Source organism: Polypterus senegalus, chromosome 14 (genome assembly GCF_016835505.1).
Source record: "Polypterus senegalus isolate Bchr_013 chromosome 14, ASM1683550v1, whole genome shotgun sequence".
NCBI classification, from domain to species: domain Eukaryota; kingdom Metazoa; phylum Chordata; class Cladistia; order Polypteriformes; family Polypteridae; genus Polypterus; species Polypterus senegalus.
The window spans coordinates 64078457-64105932 of NC_053167.1; the positions used below are offsets into that span (position 1 = coordinate 64078457).

Below are 27476 nucleotides of genomic sequence, written 5' to 3' on the forward strand. Positions count from 1 at the left end.
GTAGTTGAAGAGTTTGGTTTGTTAACGGTTTGTTATTTTTTTCTGTTTTCACAGTACGTATCTCTCTATTGTTTAATATTTTTGGATCTTGACTTTCTTCATAGTTTTCTGGGTGGATGGACACATCTTGAGCTCACTCCAGTTTGCCTTCTTAACTTTAATTATCATTTCCTGTGTATTTTTTCTCCTCAAAAACGTCACCTGCTCTATTTGTTGGACAGTCTACTTTTGGACAGCTGTCCTCTTAGATTAATGTTTTCTTCAGATGACTTACTCAATCAATTGAGTGTGGTTCCTTCCAAGCATCATTCACAATATTTAGTAGGGTCTGCCTACTTGTGACATGACTATGGTTTATAATTCAGGTACTGGAAGTTCAAAACCATCCTCCTGTCCATCATACCAGGAAATTCAGAACATCAGTTATTCAAAAGGAAAGGAGAATGGTTTCTCTAAACATCTCTTCTGTATTCTCTCCCCCTCAGGACAGCCATGTGACATGGGCCTTCACATAATGTGCTTGAATTACACCAGCAAAAAACAGAAAGCATCTTCTTCATACTGGTAAGTGTTTGATCCACAATATTCACTTCACTATGTAACAGACAAAAATAATAATACTTTACAGAATTTGGTGGTTTGTGTATAGGTCTTAATACAACTACTATAATAGTTCATTCTTCTTCTTCTTCTTTTGGCTGCCCCCGTTAGGGGTTGCCACAGTGGATCATCTTTTTCCATATCTCTCTGTCCTCTGTATCTTGCACTCTTACACCATCACCTGCATGTCCACTCTCACCACATCCATACACGTTCTCTTAGGACTTCCTCTTTTCCTCTTGCCTGGCAGCTTTATCTTTAACATCCTTCTCCCAATATACCCAGCATCTCTCCTCTACACATGTCCAAACCAACGCAATCTCGCCTCTCTGACTTTGTCTCCCAACCGTCCAACTTGAGCTGACCCTCTAATGCAGTGTTTCCCAACCTCGGTCCTGGGGGCACACGGTGGCTGCAGGTTTTCGTTCCAACCAGCTTCTGTTTTTAATTGGACTCCTGGGCTAATTAAGTGATATGTTATTTCCCAAGTTCTGTGTTTTGGGAACAATATAGAAATTAGAAAACTAAGTTAAATATATATTAAAATGTACCAAGCAGTTATATGGGAATAATGTATTTTTTTCTTTTTAACAATATTTTCATCTTGATTTTCATTCTACTTCTCTGTGCTCTAATTGTTTAATTAATCCATTATTTACTAATTAGTGGGTCTAATGCTAAAGTAGTTGCAGCCTTTGATGATTCAGTGTTGTTTGCCAGTGTGTCTGCTCTGCTCATTTTTGATTGTCATTAATAAGATACAACACAGGGGAAAAACAGCACAGAGAAAGTGCAAAATATAATGAAATCAACAAAAGATAGTTAAACATTTAAATCTATAGCAAAAGCAGAAATGCTTCTAAATGTCTTATAAATGTAAAAATCATGCTGTTGTACTTTTCTGAATGTAAAATAAAATAAAAATAATGCCAGCTAATTAAATGAGATCAATGCTATCAGGTGTTGTCACTGATTAGGAATCTGGTTGGAACACTGCTCTAATGTCCTCATTTCTAATCCTGCCCATCCTCTTTACCCCAACGCAAATCTTAGCATCTTTAACTCTGCCACCTCCAGCTTTGTCTCCTGCTTTCTGGTCAGTGCCACCATCTACAACCCATATAACATAGCTGGTCTCACTACTGTCCTGTAGACCTTCCCTTTCACTCTTGCTGATACCTGTCTGTGACAAATTACTCCTGACACTCTTCTCCACCCATTCCACCAACAATACCATAATAGTTCATAATAGCATGAAATTAAATGTTATTATTAAAATGAATTGGACTACCTTTATAGAATATTTATTATTTAAATTGATGTGCTGCTTTAAGGTACACCAATTATTCTGAAATGTTTCATTTATAGTATTCTCTGCTGCAGTTTAACAACAATAATCCACCTAACTTTTAGAATCTGAGATCTTTTAGGATCTATTTTTCTGCTCTAGCAGTGATATGCTTGAATATTTATGTCCAAGCTGCAAAGTTCTAAAATAAATCTTGAGTTTTCCCTAAAAAGTGAAGTACAAAGTCAAGTAAGTTCTATATACCAGGAGTTCACTAAGATTTATTATATGTGAGAGGTTGTCACACAATCCATTGTTTTTGGTAAATTGTTGATTATATCATCAGAAATTAAGAAGCAGCACAAAGCTGAATGCAGCCTGTGAAACAGGTTTCCCCCCCATTCCCTGGGCATCCACTAAACATTTTCCATGGTTTAATTCCCATCCCAAAATTAAGTTTTGCACGTGAGTAACAGCTTTTTTAAATTTTCTCTCGCCTTCCAAGCTTGCAGTAAATACTGATGTGGTATATTCATTTTTTTCTCATTTTGGATGACATTCTCACAGTTTTTGCAAAACTAAGATTTTTTTGAACATTGCATCCATCAGTGGTATAAAAAGTCTTTAAGTCTTTTCAGCAAACGTGAAAAAATATAGACAATCTAAAGGTACCCACTCATCACAGAGCAACATAATATTTATACTATGGCACTATGGTTTATATGTGGTGACATGACTAGCATTATATAGTTTGGCAAAACCATGAAAAAAGTACTAGAATCTGTGCGAATATACATTGTTGGGTTATCACAATCCGCTTTTTGTGACAGTTTACTTAAGCAAAGTGTTTGTGGCTAGTCTTCCCTTCAGTTATTGTCTGTAATGCTTTCAAACATCTCTACAATCTTCAGAAGCCTCATATCCTGCAGAAGCATATGACAGAGGTGTCTCTAGTGTCTACAGTTAAAGACTGCAAGTTTTAAACCATTTATATACTGTGGCATCCGGCCGGGGCTGGAGCCAGGCCGAGACGCCCAGGAGGACCGGAGGAGGGCTTGTGCCTCCTCCAGACCGCGAGGGGGCGTCCACCCTGGTTATGTTGGGGGCCTTGGGTAAAGGGCTTGGAAGCCCAGCCCTGTGGGGACCCGTGGCCGTGCCTGTAGAAGTCTGGAGCCCAGCACTTCCGCCAAACCAGGAAGTGCTGGGGGGAAGAAGACAGGGGACACCCGGAGGGCTTCCAGGTGCGCAGCCGGCATTTCCGGCACACTGGGGTGTGTCTTCAGAGGAATGCCGGGAAGCAGCTGGAGCCCATCCGGCTTCCTATTTAAGGGGCCGCCTCCCTCCAGTCATTGGTGGATGTCGGGTGAAAGAGGACGGCGCTACAGTGAGGACTGGAGGCGGCCAGGAGAGAGGCACGGAGAACTGTGAGGCCTGGACTTTGGGGGATCGGTGCAAAAGTCACTGGGGTTTGACAGCACGTTAAAACTGTAAATATTGTGTGAATAAAGAGTGTGTGGTGGAACTTACGATGTCCGTCTGTGTGTGTCCGGGCCAACGTCCACAGTGGCGTAGTCGGCAGGATGCTCCACCTGGGTTACGGTGGGGACCTGCAGTGAAAAATAAGTCTGTGAAGGGCCCGGCACAACAGGGGAGCCCACCCACGTGCTGCAGGGGCGGCGTGCACCCAACTCCGTCACAACGAAGTGCTGTATGGACCACAGGGGGTCCATTGAAGGACTTTGTTCTAGTGGGGCGGCTCACCGACGCGGAGCCCAGGAAGGGGGCTGCCGAGAAGGAGAGGCCGTGGCTGTGGAAGCCACAGCAGCAGAGCTGCCCGGAGAGACGCTCTCCAGTGAGAGAGGAGAGCGTGATGGCCGACCAGAAGTTCCTCCACGTTAGAGGCGCGGGATTGGACAGCGTGTCCTGTTCTCTCGCTGGAAATTGCTCGAAGGCGAGAGCAGGGAATGTTCGTCCCGTGTGCCCAAGAAACCCGAGTGGGCCACAGAGAAAGGCTCACGGAAGCCCGCACAAGGTAAGCCCACCGCTGGCTGCTTCTTTCTCCTTGGCGGCGATCTTACAGGATCTGCAAGAAGAACTGCACCTTGTGCTGTCGCCGCCGGCCGAGCAATGTGTCCTCCGGGCGGAGACGCTGCAGTCAGGAGGGACGGCAGTGGCGTCGGATCGGGAGCCGGAGGCAAGTGAGGATTGGCGCACTGCAGGAGCTCCTGGACGGAGAGGTACAGCAGGGAAGGTAGGTGAGACCAACCCCGTAAAGCTCCAGACGCCAGCGGGGCTGGGTCTGCGCTCTTACAATGAGCAGATCCAAGCCGCCGCGGTGTCCCAAAGTAGGCGAAGGAAGCGGCTTGGGGAAGCCAGTTCCTCCAACAAGGGAGGACGTGTCGCTGGGTGCGCGCGTCCCGCGAAGGGCCGGCCTCTGCGGAGGCAGAGAAAAACCCTGAAGCGCGGGAGGCGGACGTACTGCAGGAGGAAGCAGACAGAGTGAGCAACAGAGGGCCGATCGGAGCGAAGAACGTTGGCCCAGTGGAGAGGACGAGTTGAGGGGCTGCGTCAGGGCAATGTCTCCGCCCCTTGTTTTTCTATTTTTTTTACAGGCTCGGGCTCTACCCTGCATTGTGTCGGCTTGGCGCAGAGGCGTCTGCGTCCTCGCGGACTGGTCCGCTGGTACCGGAAGGTCCCAGCTAGCGGGGGAGTATTGTGGCAGGTGTCTGGGTGTGGTCACCAATCTGCCACCTACTTAAGGAGCCGTCACCCTGCAATCAAGGCTGGTCGGGTGAGGAGGAGGACAAGGTCGTGGCAGTGGAGGCGAGGAGAGGCCCGAGTGTGTTGTGTTGAAAAGACAGTGGCTAGTGAGAGCCTAGACTTTGGGGAATTGGGGGGTTGGTGCACTTTTGTAAATAGTGTAAATAAACGTGGTGTGATGGATCAAACGGTGTCCGCCTGTGTGTGTCCGGGCCGCTATACTTCACAATACCTTTCTCCTGTATTTCGTCTCCTGTTTAAGCTGAATACAGTAAATCAATGTTGTGATTGGATTCTGTTAATTGTGCCTTGCATGATTTGCTTCAACAGAGTCTCTTATTTTCAACTTTTCTTTTATATTTGTAGTTTTTTTACCAGGGCTGTTTCATCGACAGGTGCAGAATTGTCGAGCTGCCTTGTAACTTAGCTTAGGCATTTTACCACTTTCTAAACCATTTCACTCTACACTCTATTTATTTCCCTCTTTACAATCCACCTTTAGATTACCCTTGACAACCTTCCCACCTTATCATTTTCTCTAACATATTTTGTTTTACTCATCTTTACCATCTATCATAAAGCTACTCTTCTAACCAATTCTTCCTTCAGACAGCTCCCCATCACAGCACATTCATCCAGCAGCAATTAGTCACAGGTCACTTGGGCAATACAAAATACAAGACCGTTTTCTTCTACCTTGAAGCCTCCATTATACTGTCTGTAATTTGCAGGTTATAACTAGATTGTAATCACTTAACGCTGCCTCCATGTAGAAAAATGAATATTTGTACTAAATGTGGAGAGTTCCATAAATATGCATATCTGCGCAGGAATTCGGAAATAAAAGAAATAAAATGCAATGGTACATAACAGTATTCAATGATCTGTCTTTTCAGTACTTGATACTGAGAGTTTCACCTGAAGCAATAATTAAGTTTTGAATATTTCAAGAAATGGGTATCTGACCAAACATACTGAAATATGGCTTGAAAATACTGATGTCTATTTGTATGATTTTGTATTAAGGATATTTCACCAGTAAGGAGGCCTTTAATGTTCTGTTCTCACAGTATTTATTATACTTCAGATGAAATTAAATGTCAGTAAGTATTACACATAGGAAGTAAAACTGTTCAATTTGAATATACAATGGGAGGTTTGAAAATTCAAAGTATACCTTTATGAGAAGGATTCGAAGTTAACTCATCACTATCACCTTCCAGACAGTGTTCAGAAGCCATTAAGAAAGCTAATAGAATGTTAGGTAGCACAATGTGTAGAGTACAAGTCCATGGCGATTATGCTCAAGCTTTATAACACACTGGTGACGCCTCATCTGAGGTACTATGTACAGTTTTGGTCTCCAGCTGACGAAAAAGCCTAGAGATGTGCAACTAGGCTGATTCCAGGGGCCTCATGTATAAACGATGCGTATGCACAAAAATGTTGTGTACTACCATTTCCACGCACACATTGCGATGTATAAAAACTAAAGCCACACACATTTTCACGCCAGCTCAATCCTTGCCGTACGGAAGCTCTCCGCTCAGTTTTGCAAACTGGTGGCACCCAGCATTAAAGCAAAGCTTTTGTTCCAGTGTGGTTTCCCTTTCTTTTTTAGATCCATATACCTGACGCAACTTTATCAAATACACTGAAATTAACCGCATATTGTTTATTAGTTTAAGGCATCTGATTGTAATTAACCTATAACAATATAATTGTCCACTGAATGGCCAAACTATTCCAAATACCAGAGCTGCTTTAGCATTGTTACTCTCAAGTATTTATCCCACTGTATCTGAGTGGACACTCACAGCTCTACAGCAGCTGATCAGAAAGAGAATTATCGGTATACAGCATCAAGAACACGTTGCCTCAGCCATGCGCACATTCTATTGAACTGCTCTCATACGACAAACCCTTTAGAACCTTTCGGACATTGTGGTTCAAAAACAGTTTCATCCCAAGAACTATAAATGTACTTAATCAGTCCATCAAGTGCTCCCTGTAGAAATCTTTGTACTTATAAGTACTGTTACCTCACTGTAAACTTGCGATAGTTATAATATTGCACAACCTGAGCCACTTTATAAAGCGCGTATTTACATATGATTACAATATCATTTTTAAGGTGAAATGCAGCAAAATATGTGTATTACATTATACAGATAAAATGTTAACATCAATTAAATAATCTGTATTGTTAATAATTAAACATGTGAGGACACGGTGTCGTAGCACTAGCAATGAGCTGGCGCCCTGTTCAGGGATTTTTCCTGCCTTGCGCTGTATTCTTGCTGGGGCTGGCGCGGCACTGGATGGATAGATGGATAGTGTGGTATACCGGGTCTGCAGCTTCAAAAAAAAAAAAGGGGGCCAGGTTTTAAATCCATAAAGCTGTGTCACTCTCCGTGGGCGTGATTGCATGGCCACGGGGAGTTAATTGAAGTAGATGGAGCAAGTTGCACCTGCATGTGTGGGTGCGATCGTTCACAATTGCTTCATTGGCTTCCTGTGGCATGTGATTAAGGTGCTGCGCCCATGGAGGTGGGTGGGTATGTGTATATATACAGGCTGGCACAAAGGAAAGGGAATAAATGGATCGAGAAATTAGGAGGGATCGAGGAAAAGAAGAAAGCAGGAGGTTAAAGGACATGAATGGCAGTTTTGAAGTTGTGATCTGGCCACCTGGAAGGAAGAGACAGCACGAGCTGGGGCACCACGAAGGAGTGTTAGGCTGTAGCGCTCTAGGGGCTAGTCCATCCCACTGAATGATCGGGTGGAGTGGGGTGGGCAAGGTTGGTGTCCCCCCGATGGATCTGAGGAGTGACAACGTGAGCTTGAAGAAAAAAAGGAAGGAGAGCTGACCTCGGACAGTCTGGCCGTGATGTCCCTAAGAGAGCCAAGATGGAGGTCGGCTGAAAGAAGCTTGTGGCTGTTGGGTCTCCGCTGGCTACGGGAGCAATGGGTGAGCCGGGGAGAATGATGAGACGGAGGTGTGCTGAGGTGAGAGAGACTGCATTTTAACTTCTGATTTTAAGAAGCATTTATTTATTGTTTTATCCCAACTTTTCACTGTTTTTATGGATTTATGTATTTATTGGAACTGTGGAGTACTGTACTTTGCTTGGACACAACTGTTTGTTTTAATAAAAGCACCTTGGCATTTTTTGCACTATCCCCTGGCTTCATTTGAGAATTGTCCTCATTTGTCAGCTCATCTCGGTGACATTACCAACGGTGTTGGGTTCAAGAGCTCTCGGAGGTCGGATGGGAGCTTGGAGCAAACCTGCATTGTCACAGATAGAATAATTAAAAATGTACTATGAAGATATTTCAATGTTCATTAAATGTTTTGAAGAATCGTCATTCTACTGTAAGCTTACAGATGGCTTGACATCTATTACAGAGCTGATTTTGTGGTGATTGGGTACTTGGAGAAAGAAAAGGAAGGACAGGAATTGGGGGTTAGTATGTTTGAAAGAAACAGTACTGCTGCAGTAAATTATTTCATCAAAGGTCGCGCACGGCGCAGCAAGTATCTTGCGGTAGGCAGGAACAATCTCTGGACGGGGTGGCAGCTTGTCACTAACACTGCGCCACCGTGTTCCCATGTTTAATAACATGCTTTAATTCCTATTATCATGAAAATGATAACAAGTATACATTTCTGTATTTAAATTATTCAGAGAGCTCTAATATCACAAATGTAATGGATTCTGTGTCCTGTTGAAGGAAGAGAAATTACATAGTAATTCACACACATATAGCGCATAGAAGAACAAATACAATACAAAGCATTTAACGTGCTACTTTAGTTAAGATGGTATTTGAGAAACTAATAAATCAAAGATTTTAAGATGAAGTTTATGATGTTCTACTTTAATGACAAAATAAACTACATGATTAAAGTGGAACTTTCGAGATTAAAGTTCTGTGCTTTTTTTTTTCGTTTCTCTGTACCCTAATAAGCTTCCATATGACTCTCAAACGCTGGGCTACGAGATATCTGACAACTTTTTCATTTTGGGCACTGTGCGACTTTGAAACTTTCGAGTTTCTCTGACACTCTATGTCACTCGATCAACTTCCTTTTGTTGTTTATACCACTGTTTAAACCAATAAATAGTACGTTTTTCTTTGCCTCCACTTGGTATTCACTGAAATTCTTCTATTTTTCCCTGTGCATTTTCCATTGCTTTTCACAGAACGCTGAGCTTAAGGACTATTTATACTGATTTGCATATACAAAGAGGAATAATTCTGGGAGGAGTTGGGGATTGGCAGCTGGCGCGTACACTTGTGTTACTTTTCACACAGACTGGGATTTATGTAGCGGAAGAACGTGGATTTTTTTGTGCATATGCACATTTCCACTTTTGACCGTATGCCATGTTTTAGTATGAATTCTACGCACAGCATTATGCAGGAGGCCCCAGGTCTGCAGGGTATGTGCTATGAGGAAAGACTAAAAGAGCTGTACCTTTTCTGTTTAAACAAAATGAGATTATGAGGTGACATGACTTAAGTGTTTAAAATTATGAAAGGAATTTTGAATACAATGGGTCAATGAGTTCAACAAGAACATGGCGACATAGTTGGAAAGTTGTTAAAGGTAAATTTCTTTTTTTATATACATTTTATTTATTTTATTGTAATCATTCCATACAAACAAATGAAGATGAATTTTTACAAAAATAGGACTGAAAACAAATCAACCCACACCCCTGAGAAAGAGAGCATGGCCAACAGAGTAAAACTTAAAGATAGTAAAAATAAGTAAATTGATGAGTTTAATAAGCGGGTAAAGATAAATGGAGAAGAAAAAGAAATGGGAAGAGAATCTTCTTCCACAGTGCTTTAAGGGCTTAATCTAAAATTTTATTGATTAGATCCTGCCAGGTATTAAAAAAAGTTCTGCACAGATCCTCTAACTGAGAATTTGATTTTTTCCAATTTAAATTTTTTTCAATTTCCTTTATACAAGGAACCACATACACATGGAATAGGTTACCAAGTAGTAGACAGTAGGACTCTAGGGACCTTCAAAACTTGACATATTTTGGAGGACTTCATTGTATAAGACTGGCAAGCTTTGTTGGGCTGAATGGCCTGTTCTCGTCTAAATATTTGTAATGCTTTAAAGTACTTAATTTCATAGCTCAGATACATTATCTAACATAATGTAAAAACAAATTTTCTGAGTGTGACAGCTGGATACAATAATTTATTTACATTCATCTGAACTACTATAATTAATCTGTACAAAATATCAGAAATGCATACATAAACAGATGTATTATAATAATCTGAGTAATAATAAAAAACACTTAAAGTGGTCACACTTTGTAAAGCATTGTGCTTACAAAACAATACATATTTGATATTGTACTAAGTTAAAAGTAAGAATGTTTAAGGCTTCACAAATTTTGAAATGGTTGCACAAAAATCTGTTATTAGGGATCAACTAAGATGAAAAGAAAGTAACATATTGAAAAGTATGTACAAAAATAAAATGTAATAAACCATAAAGTACCTTAATTCAGTGAAATAATTTGGCTGTTGAAATAAATGCAGTAGACAGCAAATTGAACTGAGCTGTACTACTTCTGCCAGAGGCTAATAAGACTGCTGCTATCAGTTGCTTACAAGACAAAACCTGTTATGTCATCATATCTCAACTATTGTGGATTTTCTGTATTTTGCATTTTTTTTACATTAACATTTACCACAAAGTGCAAAGTCCAACTTTAAGTTAACGTTAGTGTCTACAAGGGAAACCATTAAACCTCAAGAACACACAATGATCTGTACCTCTTATTAAGTAAACGTGAACATGAACATACCACCTGAACACCAGAGCTATTGTTCACATAGATTAAGAGATCAAGTACATCAAAATAAATGAATGTGAAACAAAATATAGGCTACATATACAATCCAATATGGGGATACAATCATTTCACAAATGCGGGGTTGTGTGTCATTATTTAATTTATCAGTCTAGTATGTTTAACAACATACGGTAAATGCTAAGTAATCTACTTTATGTTTCCATTTTCTCCAGAAGCCTCTGTACATTTGTGTATCACAGAAACCAGTTTTATTTACTTTTTAACACAACAGAAAGACTGGCTGTAACATTAGACTGAAGTCTACAAGGCTGCCAGTTCAGCACATATCACAGACTCTTTCGATAGTCCTAAGTAAGCTTCTTGTTAAAGATTCAACTGTTAAAAAAATGTAATTATCTGGATAAAAGTCATCTGTTGTGTCTCGACATTTGGGCTAATTCTTTTGCTAGGTATGACTTTTGAATTCTTCAATTATAAAAGGAAGTGCAACATATAATGTGTGTTGCTAAGATGTAAAGGACTGTCTCAGTTTTAGAGTTTTGAAAGCTCAATCTGACTTGTTGAAAAGCAGAGTTCTGTGATAAACTTGAACCTCACCTGCCAGTGCCCTAATCCATGTCAATATGATCACAATTTTCACTTCCCAAAATGTAGTTTCTACATACAGATCCAAAGGAAACCTGTTAAGGAAGACCCACAATTCTTCAATGCATGAACAAAACGTCCAAGGTAGAAATCAATATGAAGACTATTGCCTACAGGCAGATAATCTATGCATTTAGTAGAGTTTGGATGAAGCAGCTCTCAATACCAAATCATTACCAAAACAAAAAGCGCTTTCTGGAATAATCAATATAATTAATGTACTTCAAATGAAAGCTTAATCTGTCCATTAAAATACTTATCATCCTATTAACAAGTGCAAATGGACATCAAGGCAGTTCCAATTTATCATCTTCATTACATATTTATATTATGATAATTAACACAAAGATAACATACTCAATTATCCTGAGCTACACTTCACAAGGGCAGAATGGTGTTGCATTTGTTAGCACTGCTCCCTCAAAGGTCTTGGAGGCCTGGTTTGAAACTCTCAGTCTGTGTAGACTTTAAATGTTCTCCCAGTGTCTGTCTCTTTTTTGTTTTTTTTTTCTCTAAGTAATCTGGCTTTCCTTTCACATCCCAAAGACATGTGTACTATCTTACCTGGTAACTTTAACCCATCCCTATATGAGCGAGTACAGGTTTATGTGTGAGTGTGCCCTGCAATGGGCTGAAACGTTCTTCTAGGTGGGCTCTAGACCTGCAGCCACTGCTCACGGGATGGGCTCCAGCCCTGTATGACTTCAAGTTGGATTAAGTGGGTTTGAAATATATTGAATATATGTTACAAATTGCATAATTTTATTTTCAAGAAGTGAAAGATATAAAAAGGAGTATTAAACCCTTCTGTGTCAATGAATAAATATATAGCAACTCTTTTTGTAAGATTTTCAGACAGAACATTTATTTTAATTGAGTGATGTATTTTATAGTAGTAGAAATAGGCCAGTTATTGACCAAGCCTGGCTCTGTCTTGCAGGGAGTTTCTTTGGCATTTTAAAATGGGCACTTCTGGTATGAATATGAGTATATGAGTGTGCCTTGTGAGGGACTGGCACCATGTTTTGGGCTGCCTGCTGAAAAATGTGGGTACAGAAACCAGACAGAAGAATAACATTAATATACTGAATACACTTAAGTTTGTTAAATTTAAAATATTTAATTTCTTTAAATGTAAACTAGGGGGCTTTGCCCCCTGCTTGCTGCACTTGCCAAACACTCCATGGCCTGCCCTACAAGCCAGTCACTTTGCGTCTCTGCCACTCGTGGATTTCACTTTCAACAAACAACAAATCTTTTAATTCTAGTGGATATGCCTCTTCATTGGGAAGAAACACTACTTTTCCCTGATGGCAACACAAATTTGATGATCTTCAAGTCTCTGACTTAAAGTTTAAATCCGAATAATTTATTTGATCTCTTTTTGCTGTTCCATCATTTCACCAAGTAATAATTTACGTTTCTTTGTGCTAATGAGATCTTTACTATCATTTTTCTGAGACTTTCGAATTTTAGCACTTTCATTATCTCTAACCGGCTCTGCCTGTGTAGCGCGCCAATGTTTTTGAATTCTTTACGACGTTCTACTTTGTCATCTACTCTTTGCCTTTTATTTCTGGCCCCGGGCGTGATTAAATCTCTTGGCACAAAGTCTCATTCACGGGACATGAAAGTATCAGTCTGAAAAATTCTCATCTCGTCCCAGGATTTTTTTATTTTAATAGAGAGACATATCATTCCACTACGTTTTGGCAGATATATCAATACCCATTTTGTTAAATCAGCTGTCAATGTTTGAGATCTTTCCTTAATTATTTTTTTCTCTACTTATGTAATTTAATAGTGAATAGAACGTGCCAGTGAGCTGGCTGCAAATTATGGTTGTCTGCATGAAGTGTTAGAAGTCTGCTGAGAGACAGCAGGTGGTATTCCATGAACAACAACTTCACTATAGCATGACTTTTGAATCTTTATTTGTCAACATTTAGCCATGCATACAAACACAAGGGTGAGATATCTGCTTGTAGGACACAAATTAAACATTAACTCAGAGATGCATTCAAGCACAAAATATAAAAAGGAAGGAACTCAACTACTTCAAAAAAATACGTTAACCCTTAAACAATTAAAGTCCATGCCAAAATCAATGCAATATATACATGTATTTGAGATACAATAATACAATAAAAATATCATTTTTTTTCAAAACCAATGCATGTCAGAATCCTCTAAAGAGGTGCAATTGCAGAGCACTCTGAAACACTACCACATGCACATAGAGACATTAGAGATGTTTACAGGAGGCAATCCACATAGCAGCAACTCTTTTGACTATGAAAGCAAATGAATCATCCCAGAGAATGTTAAAGTGGACACCACATGAATGCACATGAAACAACAACCAGACAAGTCCCAAAACTACAAGACAGTAATGCTGTAAACTGCATCATCCACTATAATAAAATAAATGACTAAAAGAAACCAGAATTTCTTTTATAAATTACCCTGATATCCTAAGCTCTTTCGTTAGATGTGTTAGAGGTATAATGTTTATTCACCTTTACATACTTGAATTCTTACAAAGCCAGCTAAAACAGGTTAAATTATCTGCCTAAGACGACATAGTGAGTCAGTGGCAGGAAATTAACCATCATTTGTCCACATCTTCCACACATAAAACATAAATACTCATCATCAGTTTATCTTTGCATTTTTCATCTGCTTTTATTATATACACTGTAAATAATGTCAGTAAATTTAATGGTAAAAATAATGTAAATGGTGAACGTAAAATACCTTTTCTGAAAAAAAGGAAAGTTACCTTATGCCCTACTGCAAATTACCTGTATATATTAATCAATACATTTCATTATTTTTTACAGCCGAGTTCTGTTAAATCGATATTTTTCTACCTTCAAAATATGCATTCAGTTACACTGAAAAAATCGCTGCTGAACAACTATAAAATGTAAAGCGCGGTTTCAGTAACACCGAAGTTACGATATTTGCATAAGGACACGCCCCCTTTTACTGTATTGTTCTGGTGAGCCGCATACCTTTGAACAGTAGGGAAAAAAACAAAGATGCCAGACTTATTTTTCCCTGCGTGCTGCAGGTTTTTTGGGATTATGGAAGCTGCTTTATGGTGGGTCCTATTCGGTAAACTGGCACACCTGTAGGACGCCATACACCGCAAAAGCAAACTTTACTTCACCACAATGTGACAATGTGCCACAATTCCTTAAGCACTGAATTCTTTCCAATATATGTAACTAAATGATACATCATGTTTGCAGTTAGTTGTTGTTATTTTACTGATGCCAAGTGTGTACTGGTGTTTGATTCTGATAGTATTTTGTAAGGATTTATTGATTAGCATATTAATTACAGTGCATGGGTTTCAAGTTATGGTTAAACATTCACATCTGTTGGAATGTGTTGTAAAGAAGAAACATTTATTTACTACAAAGTTATACCATAGACCTAAAAATATTGTCACCTTCTTTTTTACGGTAAAAGTCTGGCAACCACAGCTGCCAGTACTTTACAGTAAATTTAAAATTATTTTTTTTTATCGCGTACATGGTTTGTGCAAGCTGAAACCTAACTTGTAGTCACAAGTCACAGACCAACTTATGCAAAAACCAGTCTGTCTCAGATATACACAACGCGCTCCAATGAGTTTTAAACCAGGAGTTTAATGAGTATAGCATGTATTTATTAACAGAATTAATGATAGTTATAAGAAATATATATCTGGCTTTTTCATAAATCCATTTCCATGCTTAGACCATCTTGTGTGCATTCAAAACTGTCGTATATGTAATTATTTCAGTTAAAATGATGTACTTTGTTGTAAATCATTTAAAACAGAAGAGCCATCTGAGACCATACAGTTCCAATCTAGTAGTCTGTCCTGACATCAAATGCAAAAGAAAAACACTGAGATCTCTCCATTATGCCCTGGCTTACAGTGACATATTTAACAAATAACACACAGCAGCAAGACAAATTAATGTTTCTGGAACTCCTAAATGAGAAAGTTGCATACTTAAACTCTAAAGAATGTATTGTATATGGAAACTGTGTTTAGTTAATACTAAAATGATGTAATAGGACCATAAAAGTAGGGAGATATGCCCCAATGTCTGACAGGGAAAAGCTCTCCTACTGGGATTCGTTCGGAATGTGCCAGGAAAAAATTATACTTGTGATTACAGCATTGAAACACTCCATCCAAGGCTTGTTATATTTCCTGAATATGCAATGTTTTTTTGATCAAGGAATAATAATGAAGTTTATTCCATTTACTCTGCAGTGATGACAACACCAGTACTGTTTCTTAAACTGGGCATTCATCTGGAAAATGAAGCACTTAAGGAAGAGGAGGTTAGGAGCATGCCGTAATGTCAGTAAATGATACAGTGCATTGCTGCACCCACCACACGACAAACCAACTCAGAATTCAGATTAGGACCCGAGTGCAGCCATGCAATGGTCAGGACCACACTAGTAAAGATGGATTGGAACAGTGTGAGTTTTTTTTATGGTGGCTGGAGTGCCAATTCTGCCACCAACCCCCAGGTTTTTCCCTGCAGGTTGGAGGGCCTACTTGCAGGAACGGATGCAGATTAACGTCATACCAAGGACAAAGCAATTGCAGGTTAAGGGCCTTGCTCAAGGACCCAACAGAGCAGCGACCCTTCTGGCGTTTACGGGATTCAAACTGGCAACCTTCAGATTGCCAGTGCAGATCCCTAGCCTCAGAGCCACCACTCAGCCATTTTAGGAAGCTCAGACCAAAACAACATATTCAAATCATAATCAGAGATTTATTCTAAATATGTTTTTCTCTTCCTCAAGACTGACAATCAACAGCAAAAGATAAAAGATTTATGAACAGAGGCTCATTTCACAAGTATGAAATATTAGATGGGACACTTGTATGAAAAGCATTTTTTCTGGCGTCAGTGGCTCACCCCAAAAACAACAAATAACAACTTTGCGTTTAAATGTGTCTGTTTAACTTGAGTACATTATTAGTTTAAAAACATATGACATTTAATTCTCATTTTGAAATTCTACTCTCTAAGACACTGTAAAATTAGCTGCAATTTAGTTGTCAAAAAACGTTCAAGAGCATAAACCATTGTACTGTTTGTCTCAGCAACATCAATGCAGTCAGCAATTATAATTCTGTCATTAGTAGTATTAAATTGACATGTTTCATTCTGCTTTTAAATTAAATCTTACAATTATGTCAGATCAAAATATGTCAAGCTAAACAGTCTAGTGATGTCATTTGTATCTTATACCTCCAATACACATTTCATTTATTTGCACAAAATTAACAACTTTTAATTACACTAAATTAAAAAAATGACCACAGTTCATTTAACCATTGGGTGTAATCCATTGTTTACAGAATGCCATTCATGTTATCCAGTGGCGAAGGAAATGTTGCTTTTCTGATATAGGTTTTGCTAATGTTTCTCCAGGATATTGAAAATTACTCAGCATAGATCAGATCAGATTCCATAACAAAAAAACATTCAGAACACAATGAAAAATTATTTTCCTAACCATCACTGATTTTTTTGTTTTGCACTGTGAAAAAACATAGGGGTTATGGGGAAGAATGTGCAGCTTTGCTGCAAAGGGACACCTTATGCAAATTTAGAATTCTGTACCATTTTGAGTTTATGAAAATGCAAGACATTCATAAAATTGTCTTGCACATTGAAACATTTAATTGATATTGACAGCTAAAACCTTGCCTACAAAGCTCTTGTTCAGGGTTTGTTCCTGCCTTGTGCCCTATGATAGCTGGTATAGGCTCCAGCATCCACATGAGCAACCTGTTCTAGTTTAGATGGATTATAAAATGACAAACACTGCTTAAATGTAAATGTATGTACATATATCTGTTTAACTTTATTATGTTAACCTTTTATTCATATACCTTGTATTCGTTTTTATACTGTTAAAATGCATGCTTATCGTAATGTATGTTTAGAGTGTATAGCATGTATATTCTGCAAGGTTTCTTACCCAAAGGAGTCCAGTTGTTTGTTTATGAGAAGAGAAAGGTAAATACGTTTTGCTGTAATGCCTGCTTTGTTGTACAATAAAAGGCGAGATTGCCTTAACAGTGACATTTTCACAGAACTGGATTTAACAAAGCTCAGACAAACAAAACATCAACACGATTGTACAATCTGAGGACACCGGTCAGCATCATTCACATGTGAAGGGATATGAATAACATCTGCTAACACATTATTACAGGCCAACATCATTAAAAGGTTGATTGCATACCATAAATTTAAAGTAATGACTAAGAACAATGCAGGTTTTCATGATGCATTTTTGTTTATGTCATAAGCAATCATCTATTTGGAATGGCACGTCTGATTCCGCCTTATGTTTGCCATATGTGTTCTGTTTAAAAAAAAAACTTTGATTTTTCCTTGAATCACTTATGGAGTGCGTGGATTATACACTGGGTATTCCGTTTGGAGAAAATACGTAATAGAGATGCCTCACTGTAAGAATGAGACAGCAGATTATTCCTGCATGCGCGCATTCATTCTTGCCTTTTCCAGTCCCTCTTACTCCAATAAAGGGGCGTGTCGGCTTAATAAACAGCACTATTACTATGTCCAGGGTGTGACGAGCGTGTTGTCCAGTCGTACTAGTGCACTCTTACTTATTTGTAAACGACAGATGTTGCAGCATATAAAAATATATCGCGACAACGTATGAACCACCTCAACATACACATACATGAATTCCTTCGTTTGGGTACATTAAAAACAAACAATGCCCGTAAACATTTAAGGACAGAAGAGGGGGCATCACTGACGTTGTTGATGAACCCATACTGTGTGCTAGCAATTCCATAAGTAAAGCGACCAGCAGGACGCCAATCAGAAAGCAATATCGGTTAACAATATTATGCACAGACACTATTTTTCTTAGCCATAGATGGGTCGTAGGTGATCATTGTGTGAGTACTGCTTACAGCGGGAGGCAGTTCCGTTCGCACTGGGTGCACCTGGGTGGGATGCCAGTCCATCACGGCGCACACTCACACCGTCTAACCTGCACACATGTGAAGTGGGATGAGACTGAATGAAAAAGCACAAAGCGCACACAGGTGATATCCGACCGTGAAAAGAAGACAGGTCTCCGGAGACAACACTGCACTGAAACGAAGGTACTAAAATAATGTGCATGCGCGAGGGTTGCCAAAACTCTGAATAAAACATTCACCTTTAGGCACAAAATGATGGAAATTCGTACGAATCGGAACTCACCAGCATCTTCCCTAATTGAAATCTTCTTCATCCACTTTGTACATCTGCTTTTGCCGAATTAAACGACACGTGGAACCTGCGCTCCGTGTCCTCGTCCTTCATCACGCTCGTGCCCATTTTCGCTGAAATCTCGGTGTCTCTTACCGTCTCTCTCTCTGTCTATATCGCCTACTTTCAACACCGCCCAAACTCGGGCTCTTGCTCAGTTATTAATGACATCTTCGGTTTCTGATGAAATGCCTCCTCTGCCCTGCACTGAGGTGTACATTTTCAGAATCTCCGAGAACGCAAGGTTTTTTGAACTATAGGTGAAGTGGCCGACTAAAGCGATGCACTACAGGATTTTTTTTCCCTTCGACTGTACCACAAGCATTATGGAAAGTTGGACCCCTTCTTTTGTATATTTTTGTATTATTATAATGATGGACAGGTTGCGTGAAAACTAAATTAAACCAAGAAACGGGAAAGAATTTCCTGTGAGGGAACACGTTTAACAACCATTTAAGCTGTCAGGAATGCTTTGTGGTTTGCTAAGTGAGGCTGAAATATGTTAATAATCTCGGCTACTGCCATACCAAATATGGCAATATTGTTACGTCTGGAGTCTGCGCCTCCATCTGGAATCGCTTAGCACAAAGGCATACAGAGGAAAAGGGGCCAAAAATAGAAGCTCTAAACTAAACTCAACTTTATTTCCAAAGCCCCTGCTGGAAAATATTTCCGCGGCTGTTACTTCTGCCTCTCCAATGATAATAACACAAGAAACGCTCAGATTTGATATGGTGATGCGGAGTGATTTTTAAAATAACATTCCAATCCAATCCCTCTCCCTACCCCTTTTTGGAAAGAAATGTTTATACAAACATTAATTGACTTTTTGTGCCTTTTTTATTAATCATATTACGGTGAACGATGCAACCAGGCGTCCCGTTTAGGTTTTGTTCCAGTAGGCGAGCCAGGCCGCTGCCCTGTATAAACACAGTTAAAATGGACGGAAGATACAGCGCTCACATCATCGGGGGTCCAGCAAAACAGGAAGGCCGATGCCCGAGTTCGTCTTGGATTGAGCAGAATGATGATTTTTGCTGAGCAACTGAGCAAATAAAGCTTGCATCGACGTCACCGCGCAGTCATACGTTAGCTCAGTGTTGGCAGACAACGTGACCCCGGGGGCTCTTACGCGTGGCAAGGGGGCTAAAAAAAATGGCAAAGAATTCTCACCGCAACCTGACTTCTTCACGCCACTTTGCGGGACCTCGCGTTATCAGACATTCATTAACTTGCCCACGCAACCTCGAATAGGTAGGTAACGCAGCTGAGTACAGCTCACCTAAAAAAACAAAAGTATGAAACTTTATAAAAATTATTTTCATTGTATGTTATATATCCAAAAGAAAGTGGAAGGTAGTTTGCAGGAAAATTTCATTTAAGGAAAAAAAAAGTTAGACAGGGAGGTGCTTGCCTTGGACGGAAAACTCACCAAGAAAAATTCCTGAAATAGTTTCTGAAGTGTGCAACACACGGCCAAGGCTGACGTCACCGAAAGCACGCGCCGCGCTCCGCTATATAAGGGCGCGCTCAGAACTGGGCGCTCAGCATACACTCGGGGAACGCGAGCGGTGGGACGAGTTAAAAAGCAAACTTACTTTTACTTCCCCGAAACGTGGGACTTCAAACTTCGTGAAGTTTTCGGTTTATTTGTCAAAGCTAAATAGGAATCATGCTTCTTTCGTCGCTCTCACTGCTTCTCATTGGATTGCTCAACTCGGTAAGTTCACCATCTCAGTTGTTTTCATTCTGGTTGAAACCTGAACTTGAAAAAAAGTGATTGGCTGTAGGGGTTACTGAAAACAAGGAATATTAAAATTTTGTTGTTACTTTTTTGCGAATGCTAAAAGATCTTGACTGTTTAATAAAAACGATCTGTTAGGCAGTGAACTTGGTATTACCTCTTAAATCGTGGTCAGATTATGTCACAAAGTGAAATCTCTTTTTAACGCTAATGATGATGGGACTTATGGTGAATTCTGCATTTGTGTTGCCTCCAGGCTGCCTCATCCCTCTGCCCCGCGCAATGCCAGTGCCCACAGCAGGAGCCCAGCTGTGCCCCCGGGGTGAGCCTTGTCTACGATGGTTGCGGTTGCTGTAAGGTTTGCGCCCGGCAACTCAATGAAGACTGCAGCAAAACAAACCCGTGCGACCACACGAAGGGGCTGGAATGTAACTTCGGGGCCAGCTTCGGTGCTTTCAGAGGAATATGTAGAGGTAAGTTGCCCTTTGGTAAAAAAAAAAAAATATGTAGCGATCTGTCTATAGACACTTAATCGATCGTAACTTTCCAGAAATGATTTCATGCTGTTGGAATGTAACTTATCTAAGTTCAGTATGTACACGATCTGCTTAAAAAGAAAAAAAAACGCCACTCCAAAGAAACTCATTGTTCCACTTGCAGACTCTCCTGGGAATCTGAGGAATTTTATTATAAATCCAGGCTGAGCATAGTAGAAAATAAACCAGTCTTTTTGTTTGGAAGTTTTTAGTTTCAAAATGACCGATTTTAAAATGATGTGTGTGTGTTTGCTTTTCAGCAAAATCAGAAGGAAGACCTTGTGAATACAACAGCAAGATTTACCAGAATGGGGAAAGTTTTCAGCCCAATTGCAAGCACCAGTGCACCTGCATTGATGGAGCTGTTGGCTGCATTCCCTTGTGCCCTCAAGAACTCTCCCTTCCTAACCTGGGCTGTGCTAACCCTAGACTGGTGAAGGTATCTGGGCAGTGCTGTGAAGAATGGGTCTGTGATGAGTACAAAGATACTGAACCCACAGAACAGACTGATCATGCCTACAGCAAGGAAAGTGAAATGGATGCTTATGAAAATGAGCTCACCAACAAAAATGAACTGATTGCCTTATTCAAAGGAGACCTGAAATCTCTGCCTGGTAAGTACTTTTTAAGCTCCAGGAGAAAAAAAAAACCCAAAAAACTACAGCTTTGAATGCAGCTATGTTTTTATCATGCATTTGTAGCCTTCTCTGAGTTAAAATGTGTTTGTATTGATGTTTATCATCTCATGTCTTGTTTCACATTGTGTCTTTCAGCATATAGGCATCAGCATCACTCAGTTATGCTTGAAAGTCAGAAATGCATTGTTCAAACCACCAACTGGTCCCAGTGTTCTAAGAGCTGCGGAACTGGTATCTCCACCAGGGTAACCAATGACAACGCAGACTGCAAACTAGTAAAAGAAACACGCATCTGTGAAGTCCGTCCTTGTAGTGAAGCTGCGGCTGCTACTATGAAAGTAAGTGTAATTATCATGTTACTTTAAACATAATTCTTCTGTTTTGACAATTTTTCTTTAAATTTGATCAATCAACCTTAAACATTTTTAATCGTTTATCTTTCAGAAAGGAAAAAAGTGCACTAGGACAAAGAAATCAAATCAGCCTATCAACTTCACATACGCAGGATGTTCCAGCGTGAAAAAGTACCGGCCAAAATACTGTGGGTCTTGTGTGGATGGAAGGTGCTGCAGTCCTCAACAGACGAGAACTGTAAAGGTCAGGTTCCGCTGTGAGGATGGAGAGACCTTCAGCAAAAACGTAATGATGATTCAGTCCTGCAGGTGCAGCTTTAACTGCCCATATGCCAATGAATCCTCCTATCCCTTCTACAGACTGTATAATGACATTCACAAGTTTCAAGATTAGTTTGAGGAGGATCAAAAAATCCATTGTGGAAAAAAGTTTTTTTTTTTTTTTTTTTGAATTCCAGAATATTTAAATAAGGGATGTGACATACAGAGTCCTGTATGACTCCTTTCAGATGAAATTCCCACGGAATTAAGGACTAAACAAAGACTGAATGAAGTGCACTGTAAAGCTGGAAGAATGACAGCATCATTTTGATTATTTTCTTTAAAGTACGCTTCATAATATTGGAGCTTTATTTTGGCTTCGTTCTGGAGCTATTTGTAATTATGTTTAGGCTATATATAAAATGTGGTTAATATTGTAAACTTTGTATATTTGGTTATTTAGGCCCAACACATGATTTCAGTGGTAGAGTTTTTAGTTAATTTGTGTACAATCTCAGTAACTCAAGTAAAAATGCTAAAATTGCACTTGTCTTCCCTGAAATAAGCAAGTGATCACATTCCTTCCTACTGTGAGCACACATTGGTGTTCATATATGTGGCAGCTATTAAAAACAAAAGAAACTCATCCACTAGGGGACTTTGAAAACAAACGTACAAACTGTTAAAACAATGAATGAATGTTTTTTTTTTATTTATCGACTTGTAGCTACTTTCATTTGAATATACAAGTGTATATTGTCATACTGGAATAAATTGTAAAAAGGATTTAATTTTATATGCTATAAATAAAAAAGAATTTATTTATGAATTTGCTTGTCAGTTTCTTTTATTGGGTTAAGTACAATGTTAAATTCTTTTAACTAATACATTACATTCAGGATTGCAGCTGAAGTGAGTTATATTATATGAGGGAGTGTGACGTGTGCCTGTTTCTAGCATTATACTATGAATTCTCTATGTTAAGAAATAACAATAAATTTCTGTTTCATTTTGCTGAGAAGCACGTTTGCCAGAAACACATTAATATTCCTATAAGTCCTAAAGAACAATCTGTTTGATGTACCCAAAGGAATATTGCATTTATTTCAAATGTTTGTTATCCCACCAAAAAAAAAAACAACACTTGCACAGTAAGCCCGACAGTCTTCACGTGTCATAAGCCAAAAAAGCAGCCAGGTAAGAGCAGGACGTCCTTTCTGTTGACAATTAAATGAGTTATACTGTGCTGGAAAATGAATCCTGTAAAATATATTATTAGAGCACACTTTAAGGTTTGCCATCAGTCAGCTGTGATTTCACAGAAGGTATTACGATGAAGAGTAAACCTTTTCTGTTCTTATATAATGTCAAGTAGTTTCCACACTCCATCTGCATTTCCATTTAAAAGAGCTGTATGAAAAGAATGCCATTCTCAAGTCTCTAGGAGGCAGTTTACTCTCACTAAATCAGTCGAAGCAATGGTTTTCACTAATCCTAATAACCCAGCGATTAAAAGTAAACATAGTGATAAGAGGGGAGGTATGCCAAGAATTTCAAGTACTTCTCCAATAGAGACTGAAGGCCAGACAAAAGCTACTTTCATAATTAAATTGCTTTTTCCTAATTATACAGAGCATATCTGTGAGATGTGAATGAGGTTTGCCTGCGCAGGGGGGTTGGAGGCGAGATTCCTGGCATGCCTGCATATGGCCTAATTTCCTTAATCTGACGAACATAAACAGGGTGAACGCATTCACAATGACGTACCACAGGAGCTGAAAGCCTTTTTTTATCACTAGCATTCTGTTTGACAATGACTTTGGTAAGCCAAATGTTTCAGTTAACAATTTCTTGGCTTTTTTTTTTTTAATGTCTTGCATTTCATGTAAAGGCTGAGAAGCCCAGCTTAATCCTATTTTGTGAAACAGTCCCGCTGACAACATTATGTAAATTGGCATTTGCTGCTATTGAAGCGGTTATTTGATGAATTGAAGCCACAGTTTACTCTTGATAAAGATTAGCTTCTGGTTTATGTTCAGCAGTTGCAGGTTTTGATCCAGGTAATGGAACAGCTTTGGAATGCAGCAGGAAATGGACAACCTGATGGACAGCAGATGTTGGAAAATATCTCAGTCCAAGTTAGTGTCTTTCTAAAAATACTTTTACTCTTTGTTTTTTTTATCACAAAAGGAGAGCAAGACTCATAATCCAGGTCATGGTCATGCACAAACTACAGATAATCTGTTCCAGTTCGCCTACGATAACAAAGAAGCAGATGCTACAAAGAGCCAAGTAATCAGCTCTTTTATAAGAGAAAATGTTTGCTCTGCACTAAACCTGAGGTGTGACTTAAAGGGGTGGGGGACTGAAAGTGACCGATAAGAATCAGAACACAATAGCATTGTCCACAAGAGGACAAATAACAGCCCCTGAAGCACATTATGGCCCAAATAAATCTGTCTTCATAAAAACCTTTGTCATTCAGCAACCACTATACACATTCATAAAGCAGTAGTCCTTCAGAAGCTACCATCTGGGAGGTGATGGTGCACCATTCCTTCCCACAGGTTATTTCCAGCCCTATTTTTGACCTGCTTCCTCACCATTAGCAGAAGACTGAGGTAATGCATGTATTTAGTGACATCTTGTGGAAAAAGTGGAAAGTACTCCTCAAAGTCAAGGGAGGCCTGTCTTTCTCATCCTCATGGCATACATTGAAACTGTCTCAATAAAGTAAGTTACTCCTTGAAAAACCATGCGCAAATGTTAAAAAGACAGATTAAAAATGTGCATTTCATCCCTTTTTGACTATACACAAAACCTTAAGATGATGTTGTTGAAAGGGCAAATATCAAATTTTTGACTATGAAAACTTTCAAATTTTAGCAACGGGTTGCATGTTGGTCAGACAATTAAAAATGTCAACTGTGTCGAGCAGATATGACAGTAAACTTGAACAAGTGGCAAGGAAACTGGCTTCTGTTGCAGACTTTTTGCCAGGTCTATTGTTTTAGTGCCCTTCAGAAGACAAATGGTGTCTCTGTTTCATTTTCCACAGGAAACATCTCCATTTTATATTCCAAAATATCCATCTGCTTCAGGAATCATTTGGTTCCAATGCTGCAGGAATTGGGAATGAAGAAAGTTGTTTTGACACGACTGGAATGTTTGATGTGTATCTGATAATGTTCAAAATAATGAACATAATATACTTTACAACTTCTACAAGAAATATCAGCACTTATCCACAGTATCAACCCATTCCATGAATGGAAAAAAATATGCATACACAGGGAGAGCATGACAGACAGACAGACAGACAGACAGATAGATAGATAGATAGATAGATAGATAGATAGATAGATAGATAGATAGATAGATAGATACTTTACTTTCACTTTTGGTTCCAATAAGCAGTGCAATATCAATGACAACCCGATACCAAAATTTGGCATTATAACATCAATTAAATATTTCATTCATTGATATAACATAGCAAGACAGTGAAATATAGTGGTATTTTTGATATCCTCCAACATTCCCATTTGTTAACGTATTCAGAAATGTTGAGGATGCTATGTTTTATAAATTTTAATGTAAGATAAATGTGCCATGTCTGGAATATCCACAATTTCTGTAGTTGAAAAGCCCAGTTGACGATACCCCATAGCTAATACATAACCTGTTCAAATATTTATGCTGTTTGATTTCCAGTTGTAGGATTTAAATTCAGAAGAAAGTAATATTTATACATCCAGTACCCAGGGGTGCAAATAAGGGGAGTGCAGAGTGTGCATCACATGGGGAGCATAAAAAGCCAAACTGTCTCTTATGAGGACTTTGTCTTCAAGGCCCCCCTACCCCATTGATCTCCAGGGAAGGGCAGATTAAGGAACATCATCCTGTTTTCAAAGGAGTTTCCCCTCTCCCTTTGATTTTGCAGATTGTTAAAAGGCAATCCCCTTCTAAATCATTGGATTCAAATACAGCGCTCTGTCTTCTCCTCCTGCGGTGGGCTGGCGCCCTGCCCGGGGTTTGTTTCCTGCCTTGTGCCCTGTGTTGTCTGGGATTGGCTCCAGCAGACCCCTGTGACCCTGGAGTTAGGATATAGCGGGTTGGATAATGGATGGATGGATGTTTATTTTACGTTTGGAATCAAGACTACGGAAGTTCATTTAGTTCACATCTTTGTTTTCGCAAAGGCATTTTGAAAGTCACGTAACCTTGATTGTCGTGCCAATGACATAGTGAATGTGACACAGTAAATATGGTGGCAATTGCACTAAGCTATAGCCCCTGAAGGATAAAATTCTTTACCAAAAAATGTATTGTGTTAGTTATGTTCTTTTCATACAGACCCCAGCAGTAGGATTTGATTCTTGGTTACAATTTTATTTTGTCCCCTGACTCATGATTAATGTTTATTCTTGGTTTTAATTTTCTTTGCCCCCCCAGACTCATAATTAATGTCTTGTCCCGTACTTTTCTAATAGCCTGGTTTGATCTGACCAGACATTTTCACCCCCGCTTTCCCTGACTTTGCTTTGCTTTTTGTTTTCTTCCCCTGATCGCCGTTGTGCTCATAATAATATTCTCGCACACACACATCTTTATGTCCATAACAGCATGATGTCCTCACTTCAATTTCTTACCTACAACAATGTTTTTTATGACGCATGTGAAATTTTCTTTATGCCAGCTGCCAATTCCCTAACTCCAGGCTGCTTCTAGACATACCTTTACTCCTGGGCGTGTATGTACAGCCTGATCTTTTCAGTTCTGCATTGGAGCTTTCAGGAGAAAGATCTCATAAGTAACCCATTGGTTGCATGAACTTGTACACCTCGATATTTTGGAGAAGTCATCATCACTTTCGTAAATCATGTTGATTATTTGCCTACATTAGATTTAGAAGTTTGGACATTTAACAAAAATTGGAAATTTGTGAATATTCACTTCCATTTCTACAATGGGATTTTCTTGTATTGCACCTCCTGACTTACACATTCACTCAACCAGGCTCTGCCTCAGACCATCTTCATTCACTTCCTCCAGTGCAATGAGCCAACATAAGCCAGCGTTCTTCCAAACTTTGCTGGAAGCCACATACCCAGGCAAATGGATTTCACCAGAAGAACTGGTCAAGTACATTCTACTCTTCAAGTGCTTGATCATCTCTCTCACTTTCACTCACACATGCATGGTGTCTCAGGATGGCTCCACGCTTTCTGACTGTGTCTCTTTCCCAGGTCTGTGTGTCCCCTCCAGAATTTTCTTACCAAAAACACCACTCATCACATTTCTCTCTGTCCCTCCTTCTCACTTGCTCTGTCAGTCTTCTAGTTTGTGCCATGACAGGACAGCCCACCTATATGTGTCACACGCGTCTCATTGGTCAGTACATCCCTGGTTCTATTCAATCATTATACATACTAACTTGAAGGGGACAAAGACAAGAGTCATCT

General features: G+C 39.5%; 2 protein-coding genes across 2 annotated transcripts in view; one reads left to right on the forward strand and one right to left on the reverse strand.

The window, feature by feature from the left end:
* ddah1 (dimethylarginine dimethylaminohydrolase 1) overlaps positions 1-18905 on the reverse strand; it is a 164973-nt gene extending 146068 nt beyond the window's left edge. Inside the window, exon 1 of the mRNA XM_039735417.1 lies at positions 18432-18905. Coding sequence (XP_039591351.1) covers positions 18432-18437 — 6 coding nt within the window. The 5' untranslated portion in view covers positions 18438-18905. The remainder of the gene's footprint in view (positions 1-18431) is intronic.
* Positions 18906-20017: 1112 nt separating this feature from the next.
* ccn1 (cellular communication network factor 1) lies at positions 20018-22644 on the forward strand. Its single transcript, XM_039735492.1, has 5 exons — positions 20018-20199; positions 20480-20696; positions 21020-21373; positions 21533-21735; positions 21842-22644. The coding sequence occupies exons 1-5, from the start codon at positions 20152-20154 to the stop codon at positions 22142-22144; spliced, it is 1125 nt and encodes a 374-aa protein (XP_039591426.1). The 5' UTR covers positions 20018-20151; the 3' UTR covers positions 22145-22644.
* The last annotated feature ends 4832 nt before the right edge of the window (positions 22645-27476 follow it).